This window comes from Euprymna scolopes, chromosome 27 (genome assembly GCF_053919585.1).
Source record: "Euprymna scolopes isolate OS-2025 chromosome 27, ASM5391958v1, whole genome shotgun sequence".
In the NCBI taxonomy this organism is placed as follows: domain Eukaryota; kingdom Metazoa; phylum Mollusca; class Cephalopoda; order Sepiida; family Sepiolidae; genus Euprymna; species Euprymna scolopes.
The window spans coordinates 44,392,750-44,405,249 of record NC_136508.1 but is presented as its reverse complement, the minus strand read 5'-3'; the positions used below and the strand labels follow the sequence as shown (position 1 = coordinate 44,405,249).

Here is a 12,500-nt window from a genome sequence, read left to right as displayed (position 1 = left end):
TGAGATGTCGGAAATTTTTCTATCTCTGTGTCTATCCTTGTCACCATGTCACTAGTAAGGGTTCTGAAGGTAAACGTTTCGTCTGGGCTGGCGTTATCCACCTGATAGTCAGGGACCCGAACCTTAGATTAACCACTAAGGAGGCTGTCCTATCAGCAGGTGCAAAGTACTGGCGCTGCTGTATTGCCTCTGCATTCCATGTTTAAATAGAATGTGTCCTCTATAGTATCAGACCTGACCGAATGGTTAATTGTAGGCATAGACCGATTCATACCACCTAAAAAAATTCCAACGAAAACCTAACAGCCAGTCATGGTTCTCCCCAGAATGTGCCATCGCGCACAGAAATCACTTTTTCAATAGCTACCAACGTAATAGATGCACTGAGACTAAAGCTGCTTTCAGGAACGCCAGCGACCACTGTAAAAGAGTGATAAAATTGCAAGAGAGCTATATTCTCAGTCTGTTAAATCCAAAGGAGCTGATCAGCGGCTTGGTTCCCACCAGTTTTGACAATAACAAATAGGATCCTGAACAGAAGTGTGCGTTGGCCATCTACTCCCCGTATTTCCTCCTATGATACACAACACGATAGGTAACATACAAATATCTGTGCATGAGGCCGCCAAGCTAATCAAGAACCTTTATTCCAGTAAAGCAACTGGCCCTAACGGCATCCCAATTATAGTGTTAAAATGCTTCAACAAGAACTTGCTCCCATACTTACGAAACTGTTTAAGTGTTGCCTTAAGGAGAAGTGCTTTCCAACACCATGGAAAACCTCATCAGTATGCACTGTATTTAAGAATTCAGGTGAAAAGTCATCTCCCTCTCAGTACAGACTAATAAGTCTCCTGTGTGTCATGAGTAAGTTGCTCGAATTAATATTAAATAGAGAAGTAGTCAACCACCTCAGCAGAAATAATCTTCTTAGTGACACGCAATATGGTTTCCGTTTTGCAAGATCTACCGCAGATGCGCTAACTGTTATATCTCATAGGATTAGCGAATCTCCTGACAAAGGCTTCCTTTCTAGAGCAATTGCTCTTCACATATCAAAGGTCTTCGACAAGGTATGGCATAAAGGCCTACTTCACAAAATTTCCAGCTACAGTATAACTGAAAATGTTTTCTCAATCATTGAATCATTTCTCTCTGATAGGCTCATAAGAGTAGTGGTCGATGGACAAAAATCAGAGGCCCTCAGGAGTCCCTCCTGGGCCCAACTCTCTTCCTGATATACATCAATGATCTCCCAAAACACATACTTAAATCATTCGTTGACATCTATGCTGATGACACGACCATCTACGGCAACACATCAAAGGCTGTAAATGACAAAGTTCGCTTTGATTCTCTCTCCTCTGATCTCGAACACGTGGTTCAGTGGGGGAAGAGGTGGCTGGTTACTTTTAATGCATCTAAAACAAAGCTCCTACCTTTACATCATCAACGCTCTTATCCCCATCTGGCATCAATTGAAATGGATGGCTCTCGTCTGGGAGAGGCCCCGTGTTTTGACAAGCTTCTGGGTTTGACCTTTACTCCTGATCTGAAATGGAACACGTACATCAAATCTGTTGCCAAAGTCGCTGGAAAGATGGTGGGATCGTTCTACGGCTCCAGAAGATATCTCACTGCGGATGCAATTCTCTATCTATATAACAGCTAAGTACGGCCAAGGATGGAGTACTGCTGCCATATCTGGGTAGGAGCTGCCAAAAACCGCCTATCCTACCTTGACAGAGTACACATAGACTTTGTGGCTTAGTGAGGGATGCCCTTTTCTTTTCCCTGCAACCTCTCTCCCACAGAAGAGATGTTGCGAGCCTATCTTTGTTTTATCCTTATTACCATTGCAGGTGCTCGTCTGAGCTCCAATCTCTGGTCCCCCCCCTCGCCAATCTTTCACGATAAACACCCGTCTAGCGTAAACCACTGTCAAAAATTTCCCCCACTCTTTATCTGTGCCTAAATCAAAACGTAGATTCCATGAACAAAGCTTCTTTCTTAGAACTGCACGCCTGTGGAACTCTCTACCGCTTACCTGTTTTCCTCCTTACTTCAACATGGTCCAAGATAAACAAATTCCTGATGAACCGCCCCCACTAAGTAATGACACTTTATCAAATCTCCAATACTAATGAATACTGCAACACTATCCCATTGATTACTGTACACAAAATAACCCTTATCCCCGAGTGGCTTCTGGGCCTTGATAAGTGGTGACCTTCATGTAAAAAAAGAACTCATTAAAACCCGTCTTTATATATTTAAACTCTATCTCCTCCCAAAAGAAAGGGCGTCAAATGATTAGATTTTTTTTTACGGACCGTTCTTTCATGGGTCTTTAATCGGTTAAAATAGTTTTTAAGGGGTCAGAAATGAGTCAAAATTGAAAAAAATCGTTAAAAAATCGTTAAGTATTTTGTACATTCATCGTAGTTTATTTTTACTCTTTAATTTTTAATCGGTTCATATGCGCGTCACGTCGCAACAATAGTAACATCACCAGCTTTGAATGCTACGGTTTCGATTCTAGCTGATGGTAGTTAAATACTTTTTTTTCTACTTCTGAAATCATGATTCTATAATAATATATACGAAATGTGAACAAATTAAAATATCATATTTAAACGTATTTTATGAGCGGGCAAACCGGGCTCCGTTCCTCCCTCCGCTAGTGCAAAGAAAAAAAACAATTTGGTAAAAATGAAACTGCAATGTCTATGTGTGTGTTACGTTTGTGTATTCCCCCTAGAAAGAAAGAATCTACATGAAATCTAAAAGTGTATGCTATGTAAAATTCACCACTGAAGACAATGAAAGTGCTTCCCTAAGGAGGCTACCAGCGAATAAAATTTCAAATATATTCCATTTTTAGAAAATTTAAATATGTATTATAATGTCTGAGTAAAACAATAGAATTGACCACGAATCTCTACGTGACCTCTTAACCAAAGTGTAGTTTATGAGTTCTTGGGTGTAAACTTTTCTGAAATTTTATCATTTAAAAAAAACTTTCAACGTGTTAAAATTAACTGAATTCGGTTAAGAATTTGATTCAAACGGGTTTTTCATAAATTATTTTATTTTATTTTTTTTCTTTTTCATTTTTTTTTTCTTTTTTTTTCTTTACTCATGTTCGCCCCTTACAAAGCATATCGCCACTTGGACGTAAGGGGATACTATTTGGGGCCATGTCTAGGAAAGATTAACAAGATATTTGTTTACGGTACATTTAAACTTCTGCATATCAGTACAGCCAGGAAAGCAGGAAGCAGGAAGGGAATTCCAAAGTCTAGCTTTTCGAGGGAAGAAACTATAAGAATAAAAAGCTTTCTGGCATTTAGGGACAACAACAGTGAAGGGGTGAGATCTTACTGGCAAGCGGGTTTGTCGGGGATATGTACGTCGAGAGGATACAAGTGAAACAAGTTCATCAGAACACATTTCATTAAAATATTTGTAAAACAGACACAGTGATTTAATTACGAATTATCAACTCTTAGCTATGAGCGACTATAATTTCATGATATTTTCAAATGAATCCGTGCGTTAATGACTGATTCTTCTCGGGTTATATACTTACAATTAGCGATTGTTTGGTGATCCTTCTCGCTGTAGTGATCCATTGTGTAGAGGGTTTGTTTGACAATCGAACTGAGATCGATATTCATCCAGTCATCCACCATTTGACCTGTGATGTCCGGATTCTGGGTGACAGTGCGCGCCGCTTGGCACAAATGGTTCAGGGACGTTTGCCGCCGGAGCACTTGGCAAAACCTTCGCGCAACTAAACACCAACAAGAAAAACAAAGAAGTAATCATTAAAATATGTTCAGGCGATAAGCAGATGAATCGAATTTATTCCTGTAATCATTTTCAATTCTATGATATTTTCTTTAGCATTTGTCGTCATTGCACTAAGGGAGATAATTTCATTTTACGTTCAATTTTTTTAATTTTTTTTATTCGGATTGGCATTTATTTAAAATTAAAGAAAACACGGAAATGTTTGTATGACGTACGTCCCAGTCACAAGACGAAGATGAAAAATTCCAAAAATCAGGTAAGTTTATCACGTAGTTTTTTTTACTTAATAAAATTTTACCCTGTTTCAACGAGGCTGAAAAAAAATGTAACCAAGGAATCGGTGGATAAGTGCAGATAACCCCAATGTATGTGGAAACTGTCATAATAATAACTTATTACTTCCCCTTACTATGTACTGTAGAGAAACATGGCTTTGTCTGTTATCGGTAAAATAAAACGGCAAATTTGTTTTCCGTAAATAATAATAAAAAAAAGAACTACTTGATCAATTTTTGTGATTTTTGGAATATGCAATCTTCATTCCGTGACAAGTAGGTACACTATAAAAGTTTTTTCATTTTTGCTTATCGCTATGAGTGCCAATCTGAATAAACAGTTTTTTTCGACTACATTTTGTAATTTTTATTAAACAAGGCATTCAACTACTTTATTTAATGTAACAAAGTTTTATAACATTAATAAAACAATATAAAATACGACAATATTGCAATTTTTTTGCCAAAGAAAGTAGTCGAGTAATTGTAAGAAAAAAATATCTCTTTTTCAACTACTTTATTTAATATAAAAAGTTTTAACATTACAAAATAAATAACGTAAAAACGAAGGAAAACAACTGTTTGATACATCAGAAGAAATGTTTCATTTGCACCTGATGGAGTTCTTTAGGCGGAGATGAAAATCTGGACAAATATTTCCAATAATTGTATCAGAGAGCAATATTGTTTTATTTATTAAAATAGAAACGTCGTCGAAGTTCCCTTTAATAAAAAATAACTTAACTATAACTAATAATAAAATTGTTATATTTAAAAGTCGCCGTATTTTTTTTTAATTACAATTCCTTTGAAATCACCGTCGCATTTTTATTATTATTATTTTTTTTTTTTTGTAATGTAGATTATATTTTTTTGTTATTAATGTTATCAAACGTTGTTAGATTAGTTGAAAAAAATAATTTTTCTTGCAATTACTCGAATGTTTTTTTTTTAAATAAAAAAATGAAATATCGTCGCACTTTACATTTTTTTGGTTCTTAATGTTATTTAACTTATTTTAAAGCGTTTTTTAAGTTTAAAACACAAGTAGTATCGAGTTGCGACATTAGACCGAGAACGATAGCTGACACCAGACGGTCTATTTGAGTCTCTATAGTCGTTCACAGCTCAAAAATGAAAGAAAATACTGATAGAAACCCACTCAATAATTATCACCGCGACATTTATTGACACAATAACTGTCAAGATTTCTATCTATATTTTGTTTTATTTTTAAGTTTTGAGCGACTATCGAGTCTCTCCCAGATGATGGTCTCATGTCAGCCATTTTGCTCCTGTTGTGACTTAGCAACCTGGCAAGACTTGAGTTTCAAACTTTAAAAGCGCGTTAAAATAAATTAAAACAGGTAAATTAAAAAAAAAAAACTTATTCAGGTAAGTAGAAAAGTAACTTATATTGCCTTTGGTAACATTTATTTGTTATATATTTATTTCTCTGCCCCCCCCCTTTTTTGGATGTGTTTAAGAATATTGTTTAAAACGATGTTCAGCGTGGCGGTGGCGGTAGCGATGAGACATGTTGAATATATGAGGATTAAGAGTCCCGTTATGGCGTCGCCGATATTATCGAAGTCGGTTCGCTAGTCATATTCTAATTGTCGGACACCTATGACCGCTAGTAGATTACTCAATGCTTCAGCCGGTCGTTTGAGTTGAGATGAAAACATCCCACCGCCTTCATGCATGGTTGAAACTCAATGGAAGAAGCGGCATACAGATCGAGCTATGTGAACCTTGCGACGACATTCGGATAGATTCGAAGGGGCCGACTTGCCGAAAGAAAGATGACATATAATACACAGAGACAGGGGTCTGCGTTCACGCTCCTCCTCCCACTTCCATGACCTGTGGTATTTCATTTATATTTAAATGTACGTACCTGGACGGAGAAGTGCAGAGAAAAGACATAAACAAGTAAACTCACGCACACACGCACACGCGCGCGCGCACACACACACACACACACACACACACAATAGTTTTATGAATTTCAAATAGTTATATGAACATACAATAGTTGTATGTATTTCCTAGGTATAGATCCACTGAAACCCGTATGTTTATTAAAAAGTGCTCAATGCCGGACAGGGACGGTATATAGTATGTTTATAATAAAACAATATTGGTTACATATGTGCATATATGTTGCAGTGGAATCTCAATTTAGAGAGACCTACCTCATCAGACCGAAAAAACAAGAAAGAAGGGTCGCTTCTTTTTCCGGTCTGATGAGATGGCTCTCTCTAAATTGAGATTCAGCTGAAACATGTATGCACATATGTAACTAATAATGTTTGTATAATAAACAGACTATATACCAGCTCTCTCCTCCATTGAGCACTTTTTAATAATCACTCGGGTCTGAGTTAATCTACATTTAGGAAACCAAGCTATATAATCATATATATATATATATATATATATATATATATATATATATATATATAAATTTTCGCGCCTTTAACATTTTCTGTCTGGATCATTTTGACTTTTGTTTCCCTTTATTTTATATTTTATATTTAACTTTATCATCATTTTTTTTCTTCTTTTTCTTCCCTGATCTTTCTTATTTATATTTATGTCTCGGAAGTAGAGTGAAAAGCATATCTTATTTTTCTTTTATTAATATTATTGGAATCTTTTCTTTTTTTTTCTTTTTTCCTTGTACACATTTTTGTGAATTATTCCATGGATTCCTTTGGATTATTATGGACCATCTTCTTCTAATTACGGGATTTCCTTGGATTATACTTGTACAAATGGAAATTCTTTTAACTTTCTTGAAGTTTTACATTTGGATTTTACCGTCACTGGATTTTTTATCTTCCACCAGACTATCCAGTCATGTGTAATCACCTTTTTCTTCGCCATATTCCCTCTGCTTCACATTTTTGTTATCAAGTAAGATCTTTGACTTACTTGTTGTTTCATCAAATACTTCTGCATGCAAAATCCGATCCTGCATTTTGCTAATTCCTACCCTCTGATGAGAAGGAAAGTATTTCTTCGAAACTCCGCGGATTAAGGACTATCCATTTATCTAGTGTTTCCTTTTCAGATTAAATATGTTTTTAACTCATTTCAAAGTGTTTTTTAACATATTTTATTAACTGTTTGCTCATATATATATATATATATATATATATATATATATATATATATATTATAGTATTTATAAGTATATTTAGCACATAGAAAATCGTATGTATCGAAAAACTCTGTCTGTACCTACTTCAACAAGATATAAATGTTTCGATGTATCACAGCTCATTAGTTTGTCTAGAAATAGCCAAGTGATCCCAACAATGATTCGAACCCCGTGCAACAGTACTCCATTTTAGGACGCTGTTAGTTCTTGTATAGGTAGAGAATTGCGTCAGGACATATATGAAGATGAATTCTAGATATTTTTTATTAAAAGAAACAAAAAAACAACAACAATAAAACGATACTTACGATCAAATTTTACTTTTCTTAGATTTTCAGGCAGTGAATAAAGCGCGTAATTCAGCCAATCGTCCAATTGACGTGCAAATTTTCGGATTACTTGCGTCAAACTTTAAAAGAGGCATAAAGAAACAGATAACATCTCCAGGTTAAGTTAAATTTAGTTTTGAAATTGATAATTAACGAAATATGGAAAATATCGTTGTTATTGTTCAAAAATCGACAAAAACAAAAAATAAGGAATGTTTGGGAAATATGTATTGGAATGATATCAAGCAAGTATCGATATCTAAACTGCACAGAGAAAACTAAATATATAAATTCTTCTAGTATAGTTAAAATAAATTTTCACTGGAACTGAGTATACACTGAAAGTGAGTGTATCTGGTGTTTGACTCGTACTCCTAATTTTAATATGAGTTTAGCATTTGTATTTCTGTTACAAAATTAATTAAAATGATGTAAGTTAAAATATGATGCAAGAAAATTTGATAAACAGATGTAAAAAAGACGCAAGTGAAAATACGATTTTAAAAAAATTATACAAAAATGTAAAAAGATGTAAGTGAAAATATGATATGGAATAAACTAAAAATGTAAAAAAGTTGTAAGTGAAAATATGATGCGAAATAAATTTGATAAAAAGATGTAAAAAAGAGGTAAGTAAAATATGATGTAAAATAAATTTAATAAAAAGATGTTAAAACGATATATGTGAAAATACGATGTAAAATTTATTTGATAAAAAGATGTAAAAAAATGACGTAATGAAAATATGATGTAAAATTTATTTGATAAAAAGATGTAAAAAGAAGACGTAAAATTTATTTGAGAAAAAGACATAAAAAGATGAGGGCGAATGTGTAAATTAAAAGATGTAAAAATGTAAGCGAAAATCTATATAAAAAATATAAGAACAAAAGATCTAAAATAACAGATGTAGAGTAAAATATGATTGAACAGTATAGAAATTAAATAAAAACGGTTGTAAATAATAGATGTGAGAAATAAACTGAAACAATATCAAATACATTGCATAAAAAAGATGTAAATGAAAAATCTACATAAAGGTTTGAATAAAATATGTACGTGTATGGGGAAACAAAAGATTTTTATAAAACGAAGTCAAAATAGATCAGAAAAAAGATGTAAATAAAAGATGTAAGTGAAAAATGCAAATAAAAGATGTTAGTGAAAAAAGATGCAAATAAAAGATGCAAATAAAAGATGTAAGTGAAAAAAGATGAAAATAAAAGATGTAAGTGAAAAAAGATAAAATAAAAGATGTACATGAAAAAAGATGCAAATAAAAGATGTTCGTGAAAAAAGATGCAAATAAATAAATAAAAGATGTAAGTGAAAAAAGATGTAAAATTTTTTTTACATCTTTTTTCACTTACATCTTTTATTTACATCTTTTTTGATAAATTATATACTGCAAATAAAAGATGTAAGTGAAAAAAGATGCAAATAAAAGATGTAAATGAAAAAGATGTAAAAGATGTAAGTGAAAAAAGATGCAAATAAAAGATGTAAATGAAAAAGATGTAAAAGATGTAAATGAAAAAGATGTAAAAGATGTAAGTGAAAAAAGATGCAAATAAAAGAAAGTGAAAAAAGATGTTCGTGAAAATAGATTCAAATAACAGATGCAAATAAAAGAAAATAAAAAAAGATGCAAATAAAAGATGCAAATAAAAGATGCAAGTGAAAAAATGGAAATAAAAGATGTAAGTGAAAACAGATGTAAATAAAAGATGTACGTGAAAAAAGATGTAAATAAAAGATGTACGTGAAAAAGATGCAAATAAAAGTTGTACGTGAAACAGATGTAAATATAAGATTTCATTTACTTATTTACATAAAAGATGTACGTGAAAATAGATGCAAATAAAAGATGTACGTGAAAAAAGATGCAAATAAAAGATGTAAGTGAAAAAAGATGTAAATAAAAGATGTAAGTGAAAAAAGATGCAAATAAAAGATGTAAGTGAAAAAAGATGTAAATAAAAGATCCAAGTTAAGGTGTGCCTTGTTTGGAGTGAAAATTTAGATAAAAAAAGAAAAGAAACTACTTACCTTTCGGGTAAGGCCTGAAGAACGGAAGGCATGAGAACATTTGCGATGGCTTTGTAAAGAATGGAATCACAGACACCAACCAGGGTTACAATAGCGTTGGTACCAAGCAATGGCGTCATATGTTGTGGCATTCCTTGCCAAAAATGAACCAAGAAATTCTGTATCTGCACAAAATAATAAAAGAAAACTTATTTAAATTCCAGATTGAAATTTAGAGGAATTGAAAACAAATTCTTACTCGTCTCGACACAAAAGGGATATGCTGGATTTGAACGAAAATAAAAATTGTCTCGGTCTATTCTTATCTTGCGTCATATTCTCATAACATTTCGACCGATGTAACCACCGACCTGCTTCAAGTACATATTGCCAAACTTGGAAATCTGTACGGAATTTCGAGCAAAACGCGATTTAACCCACAACTTTACCGATTTGGCACTAAACATAAGTGAGTTGAACCGGCTTCTTCCAAAGGGGGAAGTTTGATGAGAGTTTTAAATTTACAAACGGTCCCCAATCGCATGTATATCTTCGTCAAGGGAGATGTACGATGTTAGCTTTTTGTAGGTCTTACAGGGAGGAGTTGATGTTCTTCTACATATAGCACTTGATATTCCCAAATGGTCACCCATCTGGTACTGACGAGACTCAACGTTACTTAACTTCGGTGATGTAATGAGAACTGGTGCATCAACGTGATTATGCCGTAAATTAATATTTAACCCGCTGGGTAGATTAATCTCGTTCCGTTATTCATAAACAACTAGAAAAGACAATGTTTTATTTAATATCCTTTGTATTGAATACTAAACTTTCAAGCTCCATATTTTTTTTACATAGGACTTACCACTTATCAAGGCCCAGAGGCCACTCGAAGATAAGGGTTAAAGAGTGTCCAGTAGTCAATGGGAAAATATCATAGTAATCGTTAGTAATGTTGATAAATTGGATTAATTAAGGGGGACGGCTCATCAAGTATTTGTTTACATTGCACTTGAAGACGACCATATTGTAGTCAGCTGGAAAGCAGACAAACGGAAGACAATTCCACAGGTGTGCAGTTCTAAGAAAGAAGCTTTGTTCATAGAATCTACATTTAGGTTTAGGAACAGATAAAGAGTGGGGGGAAATTATAAGTAAATATTATCCCTATTCATTTTGCATAACTTTCCAACTAAGAAACAGTTAGACACAGTATTGGTTTTGAACATGGGTAAAATGAAGCTCCTTGAAAAAGGGACACGTTTAATTGAAAAAAAAAATTCTGTTTGATGATAATCTCAAAGCAGTCGTGGAGACAACCATAGGCCTTCGAAACTCTTTCAATTTAAGCCCCAAAGTCTTTGATGTTCTGACTTTTTGCCATTCTTCGTGTTGCAGTTAGATCAGTTAATGTCTCGTTTCACTGAAGTCCATGCGAAGAAGCTAATGGGATTGCAGTCAGACGAGCTGGGATGCCAGATGTCACATGAAGTATAGCTGACACATTTGCTGGAGCTAAGTCTCTATGTGAAGATGTAGATGGAGAAGAAGGAGGTTGAGAGGAACCGCAAGGAAGTGATAAGGTTTATAATGAGGTATCGGCATATTTAGCATTGGGTTAGGTGAAATTTTAGTCGTGTACATTCAACATAGAACCTTCATTTAAAATATGTGTAATAATTTGTACTAGCAGGACCTGTGTAAATTCCACAAATTGAGAAATATATTTAATCAACAAATATGTTTCGATAAAGCTGATAATTTTCTGGATAATGGAAAAATAAACTTATTTAAATTGAGAAACTAATAACACATAGTAAATGAGTTTATTAATATTTTTATGAAAATAGTGTTTATTGTATTTTAAATATAGAGCTGACCGATATGAGATAAATTAATAAGTATTGATAAATAACAGAAAGTTATATTGTGCTACATAGTTCAATACAAATAATAAAATCACATCTTAAGGGACAATCTTTAATTTGCTCCTTCATTCCAGCATCTCTTGTCAAATAATGTTTTTCCCTTTTTTACCCCCGTTTCTTTTCAAGTCATATATTATTATAATGATATCCTAAGACGAGGCTACATCAAAAGTAAATCACTTTTATATTCTCGTCCATGCTTACCAGATTGGCTTTTTTTAAAGACAAATTTTGCGAATTTGGCCTTTTTTGGAGCAGTTCGGGCTTCAAATATTGTATTTGGCCTTTTTTTATTTTCAAAGCGAAGCGTATGGGCTAACTAAGGAAGAAACACGCAGAATATATGTGTAGATATCTTATTTACATTTGGTAGAATTTCCAGATTCAGGTGGACTGTTTCACTGACCTCGTCAAAGTTGGCTCTGATGACAGTGTCGAGTATTCGCTGACAGTGTGTCCGGTACATCATTAAAAAGGTGAGAACCTGAAGAAGTAAAGAAAAACAACATTATGACACTGGACAAGTTACGGTTACAGTTTAAAATAAGAGAAGTTATTTAAACAACACTTTAATACTGTGCGCGTCTCCCAGAGTATTAGGAAGTGATTCATGAAAATAGGAAAATGCATCCGAAGTTAGATAAAAGGTCGGTTTTTAATGCTGGGAAAATCTAGATTCTTAAAATCGGGTCTTATGGGTTGAGCGGTGACCAAGAGTCAAACACTAGCTTGCAAAGCCAAAGTTGGTTTTGTGTACCAGGTTTGAATATCACGACCAGCAGTAATTATTACTTCCTACACTGATGATTGCGTAAGCATGAAACACTAGTGTCTATTGGTATAAAAAATTATTGACAAATACATATATATATATATATATATATGTCTTTCTGTATGTATATAAAATCTGTATATAAATATATCCTTATCTATATTCCTATAGGTGTTTTGA

At 33.5% G+C, this 12,500-nt stretch overlaps 1 protein-coding gene across 1 annotated transcript in view; it reads right to left on the bottom strand.

The window, feature by feature from the left end:
• The window catches only part of LOC145248703 (transcription factor RFX4-like), a 61,176-nt gene that overhangs the window by 28,651 nt on the left and 20,025 nt on the right, over positions 1 to 12,500 (bottom strand). The window contains exons 8-11 of the mRNA XM_080110357.1: positions 11,955 to 12,032; positions 9,639 to 9,802; positions 7,569 to 7,669; positions 3,593 to 3,796 (exon numbers count right to left, since the gene is read on the bottom strand). Coding sequence (XP_079966483.1) covers positions 3,593 to 3,796; positions 7,569 to 7,669; positions 9,639 to 9,802; positions 11,955 to 12,032 — 547 coding nt within the window. The remainder of the gene's footprint in view (positions 1 to 3,592; positions 3,797 to 7,568; positions 7,670 to 9,638; positions 9,803 to 11,954; positions 12,033 to 12,500) is intronic.